Source organism: Lontra canadensis, unplaced genomic scaffold, assembly GCF_010015895.1.
Source record: "Lontra canadensis isolate GAN:19392208 unplaced genomic scaffold, GSC_riverotter_1.0 scaffold3, whole genome shotgun sequence".
NCBI lineage: Eukaryota > Metazoa > Chordata > Mammalia > Carnivora > Mustelidae > Lontra > Lontra canadensis.
The window spans coordinates 13,794,404-13,815,574 of NW_022630997.1; the positions used below are offsets into that span (position 1 = coordinate 13,794,404).

Genomic DNA, 21,171 nt, shown 5'->3' on the forward strand with positions numbered 1-21,171 from the left:
CCTAATCACAAAACTTGGCATAGTTGGTTCTAGTTCCTCCCCGGGGGCAGTCAATGACCCAAGTATTAAGTCATTAATTTGGGAGACAATATGAGAGTAGAGAAATTATCCAAGCAATGGAAGTCCGTCAATACATGGTATATTATAAAGCCAGCTAACTCTGGGCAACCAAGGCTTATGTGCAGTGGGAAATTCTGGAAAAAAAAAAAAGTGTAGAACATTTGCTCAGAGTTGTCCCACGGGAGAAGTGAGGGAACAAGAGGATCTATACACCAAATTCTGTTGGTCCCTGGCTGAGGCCCACTCCCACATGTTGGTTCCCTGGCCCTTCTGATGCGTAACGTGCAGAGTGGGGTAGCCTCTAGAGGGTCTGGAGACAGGCTTCCAGCAAAGAATGCAAATCCTAGCAGTCAGATGTCAGTGGAAATACCAAATGCATGTGGGCAGGACATCAACAGTGTCTGTTAAAATTACATTAGACCAATGACATGGCTGAGTTTTGCATCCCCATTGATGTGGGGTTGAAATAGTCCATAAACATGAGGTAACAGCTGACATCGGGAATACACGGAGAATAAATATCAACAGAGCAGTGGCATCTGTGCTTGTCTTATACCTGATGCATCCAGGACCGCCATTATGGCAACTCATTCCGTAAACTTCTATGCAAAAAGCAGCCTCAAACTCCTTGTTATCTGGCTCCAGCTCAGGACTTCTGTGGAGTCCCCATTTCCAGCATTTCCCTGGTCTGGAGCCAGTTTCCCCCACCTCTCCCCCTCCCACCACATTTGGCTTAGACAGAACGTCAATCTGCACTGCCACACATCTCTATTGCTCTTTTGAGTAGATGAAAATATATTGGGTAGAGTTTCTCTCCACCTACTACTTCCTCCCTTGATTAAAAAAGAAAATTAAAAAAGAAATGACAAAAAGAAAAATCTCCAACTGTTATTTGCGCCTTCCATTTCACTCTTAATCCTCAGCCCTCCTTCTCCAACCCCAGCCAGAAATCAGGCACTTTTGGGAGTTTCCACAGCCATGTGCATGACAACAATACGCATGTGGGTACTTTTAAGTAAGAAGTCAATGTTCTAGAATTTAATTTTCTCCTCTCACATTAAACCTGCCATTCTTCACATAATCGGAGTGATGAATGCAGAGTCAGACTTCGTCTTCCTGACATTAATACCCATCAGGACTTCAAATGCAAACAATTGTGACATTCGACTTTATAAAAATTACCAAGTGCACCAACTCTGCTTAATTAAACCATTTAAAAGTTGCTTTTGTTACATTTAATGAATGATATATTATACTGCAATGAAACATGCAGCAATACAAATACTTCACAATGCTTCCAATTAAGACTCACTTCACTTATGCCAATTGACAACACAAGTGTTCCACACTTCATTCAGTTTGTGCATTTTAAATGAACTGGTTAGTGAGAAGGGTGCTTCTGTGCTAATGAGTTTTGTAATCAAGGCATCTATTTTAATTTCAAATTGGCTAGATTGGGGGAAATTGCTAGACTAAATGACTGGTACTAATTAGGATTATAAAAATATTCATCATGCCATGGAATTAACATGGGGGTCTGATTTTCCTACATTTGCATATTGCTTGAATTTTGGGGAAAAAAATCTTGACAAATTGTCTTCTCTTTAGTAAATTGAACAAACACTATATCTGTTTTAGCCCTTCTTTTCATTTAAAGCATAATACATATTCATGATTTGTAAATGAAGTTAAATGATTTCAACTTCTATCTTCATTACCATATTAAAGATGTTGTCTCCATAAACTTCCTTAAAAAACTTCAAATCATAGTATTACCTATTTAAATGGCAAACTCTTTGGTTTAATCTACATATTAACCCACGTGTTGGAATAAATTGATGGGCAAAGAGAGTAAAAATGGACAAAACCTGAAAAAGAAACACAACTGCCTTGTTGTTTATTTTTTCTGCTGAAGGCAGAATTAATTAGTCCTATGGCCTAACATCAGTAAGCAGTTTGATGGCTTCCGGCCTCAAGGTCTCATCCTGCAAAGTGCCATCAGCTGAGGGATGTGACAGAAGAACCACTGGATTCCTCTGAAGGTCGAGTCTTGGCATAGCTGATTTTGTTGTCTCGTTATTACAGCGCTTTCTGGGGCTGGGATTCAGTGTGAAGTGGCCCATACGTGTTTCTGCCGGATGTGGTGGTGAATCTGTCTACCCACTAGGGAGGATGAGGTGTGGTGGTGAGTCGTAGCGGGGGGATCTCAGCAAAGCCTAGGATAGAGAGCAGGCCAGGCCCCTCACTGGCTATGTGACCTTGGGCAAGTTAACGTCGCTCTCAAGAGTCATACGCTCACCTGTAACTTGGAAATAATACTATCCACCCTGCAGACTCCTACAAGAATTCAATATAATAATGTACATTAAACCACTTGTCACTGCCCCATGCAGAGGAGTCATTTAAAGACACAGGCCTCCCTTTCTGAGAAGCACCTACTTGTCCAGCACTGAATAACATAACACGGGCGTGTCAGAGTTACTCAACACAGACCTAATCCACCCCTTGCCTCCAGAGTATTTGTTTCCATTACAGCTGTCAAATCAAATAACCAAATACTAATTCAATTTTGGGGTATAGTCGCAAAATTCATCTGAAAAACTACCAGAATGAATCACTTCCTTAACATCTATCTATAGTAGATGCTTCTAAATAATAAAACCTGTATCTATCGCTGAGTTGTAAATAACACAGATGGAGGTTCTATCCAACAAGAGTGCACTTTTTGTGAGGAGAGAAAACATAATTCCTAGAGCTTCACAGTTAAAAAGGGTCCAGAGTGAAAAGCGAAGCTGAAGAAAAGAGAAATCTTAGACTCAGTGTATTCTGAGTTCAGGGAAACTTCCCTCTGCTCCACACTGCCTCTTAAAAAAGTATTTAAATAATGATTTGAGACAGTTTTACCTAAAGTGATCTTATTCACACCTAAAAATGTTTTGTTTGTTTGTTTAAGATTTTTTTCCCAACGCGGGGCTCAATGCCAGGACCTTGAGATCATGACCCGAGCCTAAGGCAGAGGCTTAGAGCCACCCAGGTGCCCCCCCTAAAATGTTTTTTAAGAGCACTATCCTACAACTAGGACTGAACGTAAGTTATTTAAAGTACATTATTTTTCAGAATTTTTTCCATTATAAAATTAATCTAATGAAATAATAGAAAATTTAGAAAACAAATGGTATGGGAAAAAAATAAACATAATTCCATCATCTGAAGAGAACGCAGGAAATACTTGGGAATAATCCAAATTCCATTCCTTTTAAAGTTTTTCTTCCCTCCTTCTTTGCTTCCTTCCTTTCTTCTTCCCTTTCTCTTACTTTATTTTTTGCACATCTGTATTTAAATAGTACTACTTAGGGGCACCTGGGTGGCTCAGTGGGTTAAGCCTCTGCCTTCGGCTCAGGTCATGATCTCGGGGTCCTGGGATAGAGCCCCACATCGGGCTCTCTGCTCAGCAGGGAGCCTGCTTCCTCCTCTCTCTCTCTCTCTGCCTGCCTCTCTGCCTACTTGTGATCTCTGTCAAATAAATAAACAAAAAATCTTAAAAAAAATAAATAGTACTACTTAACATATCTCAAGAATGAATATATATGTATGTATATATATTATCCATGTAATCTGAGATATATATGTATCAAATAGGAGCTAATGTGTATTCATGTTGCTACATGATCATCATAACCACCATTTTGATGGCTGCATAGCATTCTGGCATGTATGGACCGTGATTTAAAGTCTCTTATTGTTAGGCATTCAGTAAGATTCAAAGCATTTTTTCCCACTATGAATGACTGTGATAAACATCATCTTACCTAAAACTTTGTGGTATTTGGTATGATTTTCATGGTACAGTCTCAGAACGGGAGTTAATGGATCACTGGATCAAAGTTATGAAATGTATATCTCATTTTTTTTAAAAATTTATTTATTTATTTGAGAGAGAACACGAGCATGTGCCAGGTGGGGGGATGGTCAGAGGGAGAAGGAGAGAGCATCTCCAGCAGACTCCCAGCTGAATGAGGAGCCTGATGAAGGGCTCGATGCCACAACTCTGAGATCATGACCTGAACCAAAATCAAGAGTTGGACACTTAACCGGGTCAGCCAGCCAGGCCCCTGTGTGTATTTTGCCCCAGTCAGCATCATTTGTAATGTCATGCAGCTGATTTCTGGCTAAACTGGTGAAGGAAAAGACAAAGATGAATTCCTTAGAAGAAAGATTAGGAGATGGCAGGTGAGGGAAATTGACAGAGAAGGAGAATTTCAAAAATATTAACTTTAGAGAATTAGATTGAACCAAAGTCAATAATCCAATGATGTTGAGTAAGCCCAATTCATCCAGAGCATTCATAAGGAAACTTTCAAAAAATGCCCCTTTGATATTAATTTCACAGGTTTCGTTTTCAAAAACGTGTTCCTTTCTGTGCCATAAGGAGAATATCATTTTGGCAAAGTTGAGGCAAAACCCATATTCTGACATAGTTTTGATGGTCATGCAAGTGACTCTGCCTTCCTGGAAGACATTTCCACAAGGTATATCAGGAGACATCCACAGGGGTACCCAGGGGGCTCAGTCGGTTACACATCTGACTCTTAATTTCAGCTGAGGTCATGCTTTGTATTCAGAGGGGAGTATGCTTGAGGATTCTCTCTCTCCCTCTTCCTCTGCTCCTCCCCCTGCTCATTCTCTCACTCAAGTAAATAAGTAAATCTTTAAAAAAACGACCCTGACTGATAGCGGCCCCCCGAGAATGGAGGATAAATGACGGCACAGTGCACGAGAGGATTGTGGGAAGCCAGTAACATGCTCCTTTAATCAGGTTGCTAGTTTCATAGGATAGGAGAATTCAGTTTATGAAAATTCATCAAGCCCATGAAATGTGTACTTTCCTATATATATGTTATACCTTGCCTTCAAAGGTCTGGAGACTGACCCTGACTTAAATGATCAGGAGCTGTCATACCAAGGTGAGTGGCCAAAATGGAGGCAGACTATGGAGGCAGTATAGAAGGTACCGTCGGGTCAGGTAGACAGGTTCCTAAGTCTAGAGAGGCTTGTCCAGTAAGGGACAAGCAGAAGTCCTGAGTCCAACAGAAAAACTGGAAACATAGGCTCAGAACTATGGACAAGAGGGAGCAGCATGGACACAAAGGATCAGGACATGTGTAAAGACACGGTCACTCCACACAGGAAATGGGTGAATGAGGGCAGAGAGGGCTGTGAAGCTGCTCCACGTCCTTCCCACCTATAAGCTGCAAAATCACCTCCTTCCCCAAAATACCATCTTGGTGGAACTTCTACCATGAGAGCCTAATTGCTTTGGGAAAGGTGTTGATAAAAGGTCATGAATACCCCAGCTAATACATATATATGCTGCATCATCCATTAATTATTCTAGCAAATATTCTTTTCTCTGACAGAAATGTGTCAGCTTACCAAAATGGACACCTAGAAGGTCGAGGTAGAGCGCTGAAACTCCGGGACATGATACAGAGAAGCAGGTTTGGGAAGACAAAAGCCACCAGATCCATAGCTGTGTTGAAGGTTGTTCCTTTGAGCTAATGTTCTCATGAGCCAAGTTGCCATGGGGAGAGATTCTTACTGCATAACCCTCACTGAATGCAAGTTACTATTGTACATTCCACTAGTTTTGAAATTCAGAACCCAGCTCAGACAGATTAATGGTCATATCTGAATAACCCAGAGGTCGCCCCACCTCCTTAATAAGAAATAGGGCTATTCTTGGCCTACTGTGTCTGTTCTTACCTCCATGAAAGTGGCCTCATGAAAACTGGTGTTTCTATGGTGATGGAGACAGCACACCCCCACTGTACCCATGAGATCTCTTCACGAGCATGGTCAGCTTGCCATAGGTGAGTGGGGCTCTGGATTTTCTTTCTCTTCAATGATACACAAATGGTTTTATAGGCATGGAAGGGACCTAATGAAACTGCAATGTTTGTTTTTAAACAGAAGGTGCCCTTCAGTAGTACTCTCATTCTACGGAGGATATGCTTCAAAACCACAGTCATCCCTAGTTAATCCCCAGCAGCTTTATCCCCACCAGGTGGGGAGATATAAAGCGTGTCTCTGCCAATGGTTCCTGAGGAACGTTGTCATCACCTACTAATCCCGGAGCTCTGAATACAATTACATTTCTAATCTGAGGGTTTACCAGAGAATACAAATGAAAGGAACAGCATCATTGGTATCCAGCATTCCCGAAGTATGGGTTTAAACTTCCTTTGGAATTTTCAGGCCCTACACACTCCAGATACTCTAATTCGCCAGTGCCCTGTTCATGTAGGACCCCAGAAGGGGTCCAGCCAGCAAAGCCTGCATGGAACCACCATCACCTCCTCAGCTGTGGACTCTGTTTGGCCAGTGACCATGCCCAAAACTGCATCAGCTCCTTAACCTGCTTGTCAGTCTGTCAACTACTATTGAACTTGCTGGTAGCAGGTGATCAAAAACAAAGCAAAACGAACTGACAGAAAAACACACATAGTAGCCTACTCCGCCCAACTTCTACAAGAGCAACCCTTCTTTACATGTGTTAGTGTTTCAGGAAGTGGCTTTTACATTGAAAATATTGTTAATCCTAGACCAGTCTAGCCCAGAAGTCTCTGAAAAACAACAGTGTGAAATCCCATGGAGTTCCTCATCTCTGATCTCCAAAGCCAGTTGTATGTGTTAAAGTTTCATTTGGCCAAGAAGATAAATGATAATAGAGAGTTTTGTAACTCCACCTCTCCTGCAGAAAAATAGCTGTTTTCAACACTGTCTCCTGTGAAAGGCCCCTCCCTGTGCCAGGATGGATGTATCCATGAATACATGAGCATGTACCCACTTTTAAAAAAAGAAAAAAGAAGAGGAGAAAAACAAAAAACTACACCAAGTCTCTTGTCAAAATGAAGAATGTTTAAAAATCCAGCTTTCTACAGCAATGAGAACAAAACCTATCCATTTAGAGGACTGTAACATCCTCAAAACCAATCTCAAAGTCTTTTTAAAAAAATCTCAGTTGGAATAATATTATTGAGCCCTCCAGCTAATCCAAAACATCAGAGTATAGTTTCAGTCATCAGTGAGGCCATAGCCTGATGGAAACAAAAGAGAATCCTGACTCTCAAATAACTGTAAATACACAGCCCCCCAAAGATGGTCTAGGGCTTTGATTCAGAGAGGAGAGGAGAGGAGTAGCTTTCCTTTTATTATTCCAATTTGATCAACCATAACCTATTACTTTTGCCGGTTGTTTTGCAAAGATTCTCATAAAGCATTTTCAAAGATTCATATAGCCAAGAAAGGATTTCTCGTCTTTAGTAAGTATTGAGCTCCTTTATACCAAAATGCAAAGTGCCAAGAAAATCTGTAGGATGGAAGAGGAGCTGGCACAGGAATTAGCAGGAATTGGGAAGCTCCTATGATAGCCAGAATGAAGGACTTGGTCAAAAGCCCAGGTCAAGTTGAACAGGAAACAGAGTAACTTTGCTAGGGGCGCCTGGTTGGCTTGGTTGGTTAAGCATCTGCTTTCACCTCAGGTCATGATCCCAGGGTCCTGGGATCTAGCCCCACATAGGACTCCCTGCTCAGCGTGGAGCCTGTTTCTGCCTTTCCCTCTGCCTGCCACTCACCCTGCTTGTGCGCTCTCTCTCTCTCTCTCTCTGTCAAATAAATAAATAAGATCTTTAAAAAAAAGAATAACTTTGTTATATTATGACACATCAAAAGTGGAGAGCCATGGCCCTCCAAAGGGTCATGTGCAAGGTGCATATGTCTCTACCTCCCCAACCCTTTGCAGCTTTGGGGGTTGGGAGGCTTGGGTGATCTCCCCGAACCTGACCTTGACCAGTACAAGGTAGCCATGTTTCCTAGTTGACTCACAACCTGCCATCCAGCTTCTCAACTAACACAATGTTATATGTATGTCTCCATTTCTAGCTACAATTTTTTTCTATGCAGAAGGTATTTCCTTAATTCTTCAGCAGTGCCTTTACCCAGTGAGATCTGGCAAGTCTCCTGCAGCTTTGAGGTAGCAATCTGGAAGGTAAAGCAAGTGGATATTGTCCCTTTAAAATATCATTCAATTAGGTCTTTTGTAATACATACAACATAACGAGATAGCCTTACAGATTCTAAAGAAATTGCTAGTGCATTTCATCAAAGGCACAATAATGGAAACATTGATTCACTCCTCACCACAAACATCTCCCTTTGATGCTGCAGTTACCTTCCTACTAATACTTTTCATTTTCTCTAGAAGAAACCAGCTGCCTCAATGCATGCACATCAGAGAAGGTTCCAGTCTCAAATAAGACATTGGTGTATCAATCTCAACTCTCCGTCCACTGCTGCATAACATCCCTCTCCTTGACTCTAAACCAATAAATTATTCCAAAATAAAGAAAAACTCTTCTAAACCCTGGACGATGGAGGCTAGGTGTTTTATGCCAACTCTGCAAATGTTGCCAGGGGCATCGTCTGCCTCCTCACACCATTTATTTAAAAGAATGGCAGGGCACCAGCTAGAAACTTTATGGGCCTGAAGAACATTCAGCCACTTTATGCAAAAGATGTCAACAAGAAAGAGTACCTAAGGAATAATACATCCAGAAATGTGCAGTGTGATTAGGAAAATCCATCAACACCCACTGCCACATTTCCAAATATTTTTTACTATGTAAAAAAGCAGCCACCAAGCCTGAAAGTATTTTGAAAGTGTTATACCCACAAGACTACTTCATGAGCAATGCCCCAGATGTTCTCAGTGCTATGGAGATGGGGGAAAGGGATATTCCTTCCAGATACACCCCTGCACTTGGTTTATCAACCTCTTGGCATGAAATGTCTAATCTAGCTTGTTTCTGTAATAATAAAAACATATTTTAGAACTTCTGAGTGTCCTTCTCCATAAATTACCATCCAGCCTTTAACAATAGCCCCCAAATTTATTTTTTTCAATATAGCTTCAAAATTCATAGCAATACAAAAACATCCAAATTCACAGACTACCTGACATTTGGCTAAGTCTTTCATACACTATCCACTTGATGCCATGAAAGAAATGTATTTGCAATGGTTTGTGCTTTGCAAATGTCATGTGGCTGTCCTCAGGGGATTGCATTAAGCACCCGGCACCCACCATGAGGCTCCATTAATGAGAGATATAAAGGTTATGGTGAAATTATTGTTTAAAGGTGCTGACATCTCTCTCTCTCTCTCTCTCTCTCTCTCTCTGTCTTTCTCTCTCTCTCTCTCACACACACACACACACACACACACACAAATATACACTTGCAATCACATATTCAAATACATACTGAAGAGCCACTGTCTCAGGATTTAAGAGAGGAGCAGCAAAGCTATTTCAATTAAGGTTAATCTGTGGATATCCCTACACAAGGCAGTGCTTAGAATTATCTATTTTCTTTCCCTGATTGATTTCTGAACATGATTACATAATAGTTTGTACTAAGGTTCTCTACTAAGGAAATACAAAGAAGGATAATCTAAAGTCCCTTTTCTTAAGTACAAGTTGACCGGGCTCATGACCACAGCACTTCTGCACTCCTCCACTAATGCGTTCACCTCACAAATACTTACTGAGCACCTATCCAGTACCAGGCACTGTGCTAGTACTGGTGCTACATCAGAGCAAAACCAGACCTGGTCCTGCCCTCCTGGAGCTTGTAGTCTGGGGAGAAGCACAGATAATTCGAAGATCACGTAAGTCAACGTCAAATCCCATGCATGACACACCCTCTGAAGGGGAAGTGGATGGCATTACACCATCCAGCACTGAACATTGTCAGGGACTATAGGGAAGACATCCTGAGGAAGTGATATTAGATCTGAGATCTGACAGCAACGAAGGTGACTTCAGGGAAGAAGATTCCAGGCCCAGGAAATGGAGCCAGGGAGGCAACTGGGGAGAACTAAAAGAAGGCCATTCAAGAGAAAGTAGTAAAAGTAGTCAAATCAGAGGAGGGACCAGATAACGAGGTCCTAGCAGATTCTATAGAGGACTGTGTGGTCTTTTTTCTGTGAGCAAGGAAAAAATGTGGAGATCCAAAGATCTATATTTGGGAAATAGATCATCCGGGCTATAGAACCAACACACTGGAAGAGACTCCGGTGATTACTCAAATGACAGATATGACCGATGTTTGAGTAGTGGTGGAAACAGAAGTCCACGGAATTAAGAGATGGAGACAAAATGATAGGTTACAGATACTAGGTTAAGAACAAAGAAGTGTTAGGGATTCCTCTTCGGTCTTGGACTTTTGCAACCAAATGGATACAAATGGATACAACCAAATCGATACCAGGGAACACTGGAAGAGAACCAGCTCTGTTCAAGGGAGGGCAGAAGTCTGTTTTTGGAAAACCTTGAATTAAGAGCCTTCGGAGACATACAAGAGGCAAGGTCAAGGACACAGCTGGATAAATGATCTTGAGCTCAAAGAGGAAGACTTGTTGGATCATTATATCTTAAAGGTACTGGAGAAAACAACAAAATGGACATGTTTGAGACTCCTTCCTTTGCTAAACTACGAACAATGGTATATTCAAATTTTACTCAATGCGGTATGCGGGAATACTCCCTAGACTTGGAATCTGACAACATTCATTCCAGCTCTGGCTCTTCCAACTACTGGCTGGGCAGGCTTGAACAGACACCTTAGCCCTTCTACACCTGCATTTACTACAATCACTATAAAATCGCTATGAATACACATTTCCTACTTGCTTCACAGGGTCATTCAGGTGAAATGACTAAAATTATAGAGGAAACCATCTTAAGCCTAAAATGATAAACAGCACCGCCAATAAGTGACATGTACCTGCCTGCATATTTTGATACTAAACAGCAGGAAGGAAAGTTCATTGCCGTGGACCAAAGGTGCCCGGCGGGAATGATGAAACGTCACCGGATACCCTCTGAAATTAGGACAAGGTAAACAAGAGCTTTTCACCAGGTGGTACCTGGGTGACAAGATGTGAATAAAAACAGTGTGTGCTCACCTTCTGATCCAGACTGTAGGCCAGCACCCAGTCCTCCTGCTTGGGATGGAAGAGGAGACTCTGGATGTAGAAAGTGAGCCGGTATTTCTGGTAGGTGGCCCCCTCATCTGAGCTGATTAATATGCTGCTCTCCATTTCAGGATCACTAAGAAGCATGATCTAAAGAAAGGAGAGGGGAGAAAATACAGATGGAGTTAGCATGAGAGAATAAATACAAGAAATTGAAGCATAAATATAAAGTCATCTGTACAGTATATCACAGCACAGAAAGGGACATGTGGGTCTCTACATGAAATATTGGCATTTTTTTCCCTGATTTAGTCCTTCGTTGCTGAATGGAGCTGGAATATTATGCATGTTAGGTCTGCATACAAATGAGGCTTCATGTTGTGATGTCCATCTTATAGGTACTTTCATTGTTGATGTCCATCTTTTAAGTACTGGGAGCATATTCTTAGGGTCCTCTGTCCCCTGACCTTGAGACCATCACACAGCCCCTTCCCTCGCTCCCTCCCTCAGTTCTCCAAGGCATTCTTATCACACGATTGTTCTTACTGCCCTTTAGTCTTGAAAAGGATACGCATCTTATCCCACTGTTTGTTTTGTTCTTTCCAAATGAATTGTTTGAGTGATTTAATTGACTTAAGTGGTTTCAATGATCTCTTTGTTCCACATAACTTCCAAAGCCCATATCCCCAAGGCCCCTGGGGCAAAGACTGCTGCTCCAAAAAGTGCATCATTCCCAAGCCAAATGGACAGAATGATGTAGCACAAAGGCTTTGGCATCCAAGGAAGGAGATTCAAATTCGACGCTTCTCAGTTCATCATGAGTCACCTTGGAAACCTACTTAACTCTAGAGGCCTCAGTTTCCACAGCAACAATTGAGTATCTTGATATCTGAAAATGGCTTTGAGCACGTGGCATAACAGAGTCTTACAAGTGATCGCTATAATTATCATTGACCTTTCAGTATTTACCTAAAAGCTCCCTCACATCAGTGCAGATTGGCTTCTACTTGTAGTACCTCAAAGATACGGCTCTCACTAAACACACGACTGACTGTCCAGTATTTCGTCCGACAGAACTGAGACACTCAGACCTTTCCCACAGCTGACATCCTGACAGTCTTTAATGCCAATGCCAATTCCATCCTTCTTGCAGCGTTTTCTTCCAGGGGCTTCCATAGCGTCATCCTCATCTTGTCTTCCTTTAGATTTGTTTTGCTCCTTCTCAGATCTCCTTATAATACTGCTAACCCGTCAGTTTAGACCCTCTTTTCTTTTACCCAACACACTGTTCCTCAGCAACTTCTTCCAGGCTTTTCTTTCTTTATTTTTTAATTACCATCTTTCTGGGGATAACTCAAAAACTCAATCTGGATCTCAGGTCTCCTCTACGTCTCAGACCCAGCTTCCCGGCAGATTCTTCTATTTGGAAGTCCACAAACCCCTCAAATTCACCATGCCCCACAATGCACCTGATCCCACTCCTATCCCTCTCCCACCACGTCCTGCCTGGTTCAGCTCATGTTTCTACAAATGATTCAACATAAAACCAAAAACCTGAGATTCATCCTTGACTCTACTTTCCCACTCACCTCTGAAAATTACTTAGTCTTTGAACCCCATGTATTTTACCTATTAATTAGCTCTAAAATCAGATCTATTCTCCTCCTGCCATTGTAACTTCCATAGTCCAAACTGTGATAATCTCTACACTGGATTACTGTAAAGCATCCCTAGTCAATCTCAGTGCTGTCCCTTCCTGCCCCTCAATCCACTTTGTCACACTGTGGCCAGAACAGCTATCCTATAAAACAAATCTTATTCCAACATCCCCTACATAAAAGCACTAGATGGCTTATCATTGATCTTCTATATTCTAAAATCCCTAAAACAGCCTAACAAACTCTACCCCCTACTTTTGTCCTGGCTTCCTCAGCATCACTGCCCTTTTGACCTTTATTATCCAGTGAGACCCAGCTTCTTCGAGTACCTCATGTTTGCTGACTGACTGAATGAGCAAATGAGTTTATTTCCTGTTAGAGTTTTTCCTGCCTTTGGCTATGCTGTCACCAGTCGTTAGGGTTACTTCTACACATGGGGGAATCACAGGCCCCAAAGTACAAAATAAAGCCAAAAACCATTCCCATACCTTATAAAATAAAATTATTAAATAGCAGGATTTTTTAAATGTTACCCATAGTATATATTACTATTATAAAGTAAGCTTTAAAACAGATTCAATCCCTTTCACTGCGAGGATTCGTAGTCCTTTTCCTCTTTTACTCCTTTATAGCTTCCAAAACAAGCTTACTTTCTTTTTCTCAAATATTTGCTTTGGCTTTGTTGAAATAAGTTATTACTAGTTATCAGCAAATTTTTAAGGAATAGATGCAGTATTACTTTTTCATTCATATGTGAATAATTGGGGGCAAATGTTCTAGGATGGGTTTTTCATAGACAGAATAGCTTCAACCCCCCCTTGAGACTGTGAAGGGGTAGGGACAGCAGATAAAAGCACCCCCACTACCCTCGAGAACACCTCAGGGGATGCATCTGTGCTCCTCCCCAAGTCGGAGAGGACACACACACCGAGGAGGAATGAAGCTTTCATCACCACCCAGACTTGCTTCCCACCATGTGCTGATGGGCTACATAACAGGCAATGAAATTGTTTTTTCCCTGGTGCAGAGAAATTAAACTGCTTATTTTATGCAGGTATAAAGAAGCCTCATGCCTATGATTTTAATTAGAAGATAAGACCAACATCATAAACGGACTTCGTTTTATATACCGTGAGTGACTATATACTGAATAAGGGGTACCATCAAGTATCTAGTGCAATGTAGTCTCTTCCCAGCGGTTTCCTTCCAGGTGCATGCACACACACACACACACACACACACACACCTGCATAGGCACATTTATCCACACACAAATGCCGCGTGTATGTGTGCCACACAAAATACACGCTCCCACATACACGGATGCCACGTATAGTAGCACACACGCAAACATTAATGAATTCATACATAAGGCATATTGACACTGCGTGGTGGGTTTAGAGAGCTTCTGTTGGCAAGAGCACATTTTTATTGCAACCTTTCTCTGACATTCTCATCAGAAATCCTTTTATATACTTTGATATCACTGGCGGTGTCTGTATTCAATGCCAATTTCTGAGAAGAATGAAATGAAGGGAAACAGAAACCTGTATGTTCTGGATTTTGATCCATGCTGGGCAGGTCACCAGCTAGTTTATCAAACCCTCAACACAGATCAGGTGAACTATCATCAGTTGTGTTTTATAGACAAGGAAACTGAGGCCCAAGGGAGGAAAGCAACTCACCTACTACCTCCTCTGAATGGCCCAAATGCCACCACCTGTCCCTAACCCTAACACCTCCTGGACCTTCAAACCACAGTATTTTACGGTCTTTACCAAGGGGCAAGTAGGAGTCAGAGAAGCATGGCTTCATCCTTTTTTTAAGCATCTCTAAGAAATACACATACACACACACACACACACACACAAAACAAAAAAAAGACAGCTTCAAGAAAGCCCCTTTCCTCCTCTCATTCATAGCCACCCCTGGCCTAGAGACTAAGAAGAATTAAATAAGTAGGAATCCAAAGAGGAAATAAAATGTTAGTGCAAAAAAAAAAGGGGGGGCATAATATTAAGATAAATATAATGTGAGAGCAAATACCTCGTAAGAAGTTGTTCTTAAGGTAAAATACAGGTATTATATATTAATACAGGACATATGTAAATAAAACCATCCCATATCCACCCCAATTTTTACTATTAAGCAGAGATTTCAAATGCAAATGCTTAAGAGGGCAAAGCAGGTAAAATAAGTGAATGAAGAGAAAAAGGCAAGACAAGGAGTGGCGAGGAATTTGCCAACATGAAAGGTGCACACTTTTCCTTTAAACATGTAGAATTAGATTTTTTTTAATTGTACCCAAATTAAATGTGTTTGTGGACTGAATTTATGAACTAGGCAGGTGATGCTTATGAAGTTATGATAGTTTGTTTCTACTGAAACAAAGAAATGTACAACCTTTGCCCCTTAATTTTTAGTTCCATGTATATAGTATAAAACTGACAGCGATGCCTTTAGATGTCCGTGAGTTCTGCATTTGTGCGATTTGGACCATGTGAATGGGAAAGCGTTTCCATTGGAGATTTTGTTTTGTTTTGCTTTTGCTTTCTTTTCGCTTTGATTCTTTATCCAGCTTTTCCTGACATTAAGATCTGCAGTGGGAGTATATGTGTGTACTGGGAGGGGAAAAGGGTATTTCACATTGGGTTTAGGAGAGTTACTAATGCTATAGGCTCTGGGGGCACCGGGCTTGAGGTCCAATCCTCAGTTTACTACTTTGTGTGTGAAGGTGAGGATATCACCCAGTTTTTCCAAGTCTCTTACCTCATCTATTAAAATAGAAGAAGATAATAACTGTATCTAACTCACAATGCTGTTGAGAAGATTAAATGAGATAATGATTCAAAGAGCTTAGCAGAGAAGCATAACTGCTAAATAAACATTAACCTTTATCTTTAAATCACCCTAGGTAAGAGCACAGCTGAAGTAAGAAGCGATGCCAAGCAGGCTGGAGACAAATTGAAGCAATTTGGGGATTATATGCCTCCCTCTTGGCTCCCATCATTCCTGAGCTTTGTGGATAAAAATGAAAGGGATTGGTGGTGGAAGAAAGGGGAGTTGGTGTTCAGTGAACAGAATTGCAGACGCGCAAGATGATAAAGTTCTAGAGAGCTGCTGTACAACAATCATGCTCTGAGTTCATGATACTGTATTGTACCATTTGAAGAGTTGGATGAGAGAGCAGATCTCCTAGGAGCTGTTTTTTGGTGTGGTGTTTTTTTTTTTTTTTAACACAATTAGAAAAACCATGAAAGGGTAAAAGAGAAAAAAAACTACATTTCACCTGCATTTTACATTGCTGGGAATATTTTAAGAAAAATGCACTCTATTTGCATATATCAAACACTGCCACCATGAACACCTATCAGTAGGTAATTGTGAATTTGCTAAATGTATTTGTGACTTTGAATGACCACTCCCCTCTCTTCAAAGGAAGATTCCAACCCTTGAAGGAATTAAATGCATCACTGAACTAGGGGTGAGAACCTCATATGACCAGTCTCTATGGATCTGGCTGTTTAGTGTATGTGAATTGTCTGTATCTCAGATTAGAAATGGACAGCTTTAGAGTTTACCAACATTTGGATTTTTTTTTTTAAACCATGTAAATTTTTTTTGCAGGAAATTCCTTGGAAAGTTGAACAACAGCGGCCCTAATTTTCATGGGGTTTTGCAAATTGCAAAGGTCATACATGGAATTCAGGAATCAGGCAGGGGCTGTGCTTAGCCAGCTTATGCTTTTAAAAGCCTGTTAAGTTTATTTGTATCTAAACCAGTCAAAATTAATTTTGAAGAGTTCAAAATCCTTCTCACAAACCTTTCTACAATGTACCCTTTCTTGTTGCTTGGCATGTCTTCCAAAACCATTGAGGAATATGTTATTTTAGTCAATTGTATCCTCTCTGCTCTGTCATCTATAAAATGGGGGAAAGCTAAAGGTTTCTCAGTCTCTCACTCTGCCAGAGAGCTCAGAAATGCAAAGGAATAAACTGTAGTTCAATGCTTTGAAAATGGTCACAGAATGCAAGAACTCTGAATAGAAAGGGAGAAATACTATAATTTACTGTATAATTGAGTCTTAATGGGAGATGCTTAGCACAGTTAGGGCTCAATAAGAAATAACAATAATATCAATACAAGCTCACAAAAGAATATAAGACGATGCTCTTTAAGCTGACCCCCAAACCAACTGACATAATTGATAGGTTGTTGAGTATTGACTTACACATCAATAGAGCCTGTTATAGATAAGTCTTTTAATCATGATATAACAATATACCAGCATTCACCACCACCCTCATCCATCTGTACATCTATCTATCCATCCACCCACCCATCTATCTAACATCTCTTGTATCAGTGGTTCTCAACTGGGACAGGAGTGGAGGCCTTGCTGCCCCCAGGGGCACATTTAGCAATGTATAGAGACATTTTTAAACACCACAACTGGAACAGGCAAGGGTGTTACTGAAATTTCATGATGAAGCCCAGAGATGTTGTTAAACACATTACAATATACAGAACAGCACCTCACAATGAATAATTACCCACCACAAAATGTCAATAGTACTATTGTTGAGAAACCTTATCATAATATATATATTATACACACACATATACACACACACAAATATACATATACATATAAATCCTCTTTTGAGAAAAATATGTAAACTACAGTCAAATTTTATAGATACGCATCAATGCATATTTACGCTTCTACATGTCTCTTTCAGCTACGACCATTTATACATCCCGCTCACTGTGCCACGATTAGACTCCCTGTCTTTCTACCCTAACCTATTGCATTCAGCATGTTTCTCCTTGTCCTTCAGAATTTAACATAAGCATCACCAAAAAAGCAACAATCACTGTGGCCTGTCGGGCAGAAAAAGCACAGAAACAACTGCTCAATAACATGAAACAAACTGGATTAAAAAAAAAAAATGGACAAAGAACCTGAATAGACATTTTCCCTAAAAAAACATATAAAAACTGGCCAAAAAGTACATGAAAACATATTCATCATCGGTAATCATTAGGGGAATGCAGGTAAAAACCACAAATGAGACAGCACACCTCATGTTCACTGGGATGGACATGATCAAAAAAAATAAAAACTAAAACCTGAAAACAGCAAGTGTTGGTGAAGATGTGGAGAAATTGAAACCTTATGCATTTTTGGTGGGAATGTAACATGGTACAGCTACCATGGAAAATAGTATGCTGGTTCCTCAAAACATTAAAAATGGAATTTCACGGGCGCCTGGGTGGTTTAGTGGGTTAAAGCCTCTGCCTTCAGCTCAGGTCATGAGCATCGGGCTCTCTGCTCAGCGGGGAGCCTGCTTCCCCTTCTCTCTCTCTCTCTGCCTGCCTCTCTGCCTACTTGTGATCTCTGTCTGTCGAATAAATTAAAAAAATAAATAAATAAAATAAAATGGAATTTCAAGCAAACCAGCATTTTCACTTCTGGATATATATACCCCAAAGAACTGAAAGCAGGGTCTCAAAGAGATGTTTGTACACCTATGTTCATAAAAGCATTATTCACAATAGCCAAGAATTCATTGATGGAGAAATGGATAAACAAAATGTGGCAAATACACACAATGAACTATTATCCGATCTTACGAAGGAAGGTGATTCTGACACATACTACAACGTGTATGAAATACCAGGACATTATGTTAAGTGAAATAAGCCAGTCACAAGTAGACAAATACTCTATGAGCCCACTTACATGTGGTACCTACAGTAGTCAAGTTCCTAGAGACCGAGTCTGGAACGATGGGTGACTAGGGGAAAAGAATGAGGAGTTGCTTAATAGGTAGAGACTCTTAGTTTTATAAAATGAGAGGAGTCTGGAGATTCACACAACAACGGGAAGGCACTTAACTGAATGTACCCTTAAAAATGGTTAAAGATGGTCAGTTTTACGTTATGAGTCTTTTACCACAATTTTTTTAAAAACACAAAAGTAGGGGTGCTGGGTGGCACAGCAGGTTAAGCATCCGACTCTTGGTTTCTTTTCGGCTCAGGTCATGATCTCGTGGTCATGGGATCAAGCTCCACATTGGGCTTCATGCTCAGGGCAGAGTCTGCTTCCGATTCTTTCTTCCTCTCCCTCTGCCCTCCCCGCTCGCACTGGTTCTTTCTCTCTAATAAATAAATAAAACCTTCTGAAAAATCCACAAAAATAAAAATATACAATAAGGCATGAAATGACATAAAACAATGTGTTGAGGAAGATTTTAAACTAATCAAACACACACAGAAACACTATTTACTCAACTATTATTTACTGAGGTTTCATGCCAGGCTCTATTATAAGGACTAGAATAAGAGCAATAATCAAACGAAAGGAGAGTCCCCGCCCTTAGAGAGCACACATGCTAGTGGGGGAAAAAGAGACGATAAGCTAACAAATAAGTATAATACGTCACTTATCAGATGTCCTTCCGAACAAAATGAAGCAGGAATGGAGACAGGAAGTGCTACAGAAGAAGGCCTGCAGTTTTACCAGCCAGGAAAGGCTCACTGAGAAGGAGACCTTTAGGAAAAGGGTGCAGGAGTCCAGTGAGCTAGGGAAAGAGGGATGGGGGCAGAGTGTTGGAGATGGCGTCTGTGGGTGATAGAAGCACCCTGGCTTTGTCCCACGTGATGTGGAAAGCACTGTCAGGCTTTGAGCAAGGCACTGACAGGCCATAGCTTGTATCTCGATCCTTTCAGCCTAGCTACACTCTGACTGCAGGTAGCATCACTGGAGGGAGAGCATAGCAAGGACAGGGTCAGAGACCAGGTGGAGGCTGTTGTAATGATCCAGAGGGAGAGGAGAGTGCTGAGGTACTGAGATGTGCTCTGTCTCCGTCTCCAGTTATTCTTTTGTAAAGATAGGTTGATTGATTGATTGATTCATTCATTCATTCGTTGATTTGAGAGAGAAAGAAGAGCAAGAGAGAAAGCATTAGGTGGGAAGGAATGGGCAGAGGGAGAGGGAAAGCAGGCTCCCCGTTGAGCAGGGAGCCCGACGTGGGGCTCCATCCCAGGTCTCTGGGATCATGACCTGAGACAAAGGCAGACACTTAACTGACTGAGCCACCTACGCGCCCCTCTGGTTATGTTTTAAATGGGAAGTCAAATGGATCTGCTTATAGATGGGGGGTGTAAGAGAAAGTAAGGAGACCCATTACCAAGTTTTCTACTTATATGTTCATCTCGATGTTGCTTATCATAATCAAAAGTTGGAAATAACTCAAGTTGTCTGATAGGGTTTGGGCCTGAACAGCTGGGAAGACAAAATCAGCATTTATGAGACAGGAAAGCCAGTAGAAGGGCAGGCTGGGGGCTTGCGGAAAGAAGAAACATGGCTATGGAAAGGTTAGATTTAAGACACCTACCAGACATCCAAAAGGGGCCGTTAAGGAGACAATGGGTAGACAAGGTTCATTTTCAGAGAGTAGGCTGGCCTCCAGATACGAATTTACAAGGCACCTCTGTTTGAATAGCATTGAAAGATGGGCATCTGCAGATCAACAAGACAGCAAATGGAAAACTGAGCTCTCATGCCCTACTGAAGGGTCAAAGAGATAAGGGGGCACGAGAAAAGGAGTGTGAGAAGAAAAGAAAACCCCAAAGAGTATGGTGTCCTCAAAACCTTGAACCCAAGGAAAGAGAGGCTCTCAGGGAAGAGAGTATTCAGCTGTGGCAATGAGGCTGACCGTTAAGTGGGATGAGCGTCAAGAACTGACCACTGACTCCAGCAACCTGGAGGACACCGCTGACCAGGGCAAAGGCAGTGGAGTGAAGTACGCAGACAATCAGTGTGGATGTGAGTAGAAGCTGGCATGACTGTTCTGGAAAGCAAAGTGGCAAAATGGAACCAGACTCATAAATATTCATTCCTTTGATCCTGTCATTTCTCTTCTAGGAATTTGTCCAAGGAAACCATCAGGGACCCAATAAAAGGCTAATGCACCTATACGATCATCTCAGGGTTATTTATAATAATCAAAAACTGGAAACAACACAAATATCTGATAGAATGATTAAACAAAGTAAACCAAACCCATTCAATGGAATATTATGCAGCCATTCAGTATGAATTCAAATAGTTTTATGACACTTGAAAAATAATCGGATGCTTAAGCAGTGTGTATAAAAGCAGGCTGAAAACACATAAGGCATAATCTCAATTTTGTTAAATGTTGTTTATATCTCATGCCTATATTTATGCATAAACAACTCGAAGGAAAATTCACTACATGTCGGTAGTTACCACTGTGCGGCAAGATCGTAAGTAATTTTCATATTTTCTTTACACCTTCCTATTCTTCCCCAATATTCTGCAATGAGCTGATATTATCTTCATAATAATGTTCTTCCCTCTCTCTCTCCATACACACACATTCTTTCC

The 21,171-nt window shown here is 41.1% G+C and overlaps 1 protein-coding gene across 4 annotated transcripts in view; it reads right to left on the reverse strand.

Moving 5' to 3' along the window:
• Positions 1–21,171, reverse strand: part of SORCS3 (sortilin related VPS10 domain containing receptor 3) — a 580,244-nt gene that overhangs the window by 274,290 nt on the left and 284,783 nt on the right. For all 4 annotated transcript variants that reach the window (XM_032880553.1, XM_032880561.1, XM_032880570.1 and 1 more), the window contains exon 4: positions 11,086–11,244. In XM_032880553.1, the coding sequence (XP_032736444.1) occupies positions 11,086–11,244 (159 nt within the window). The remainder of the gene's footprint in view (positions 1–11,085; positions 11,245–21,171) is intronic.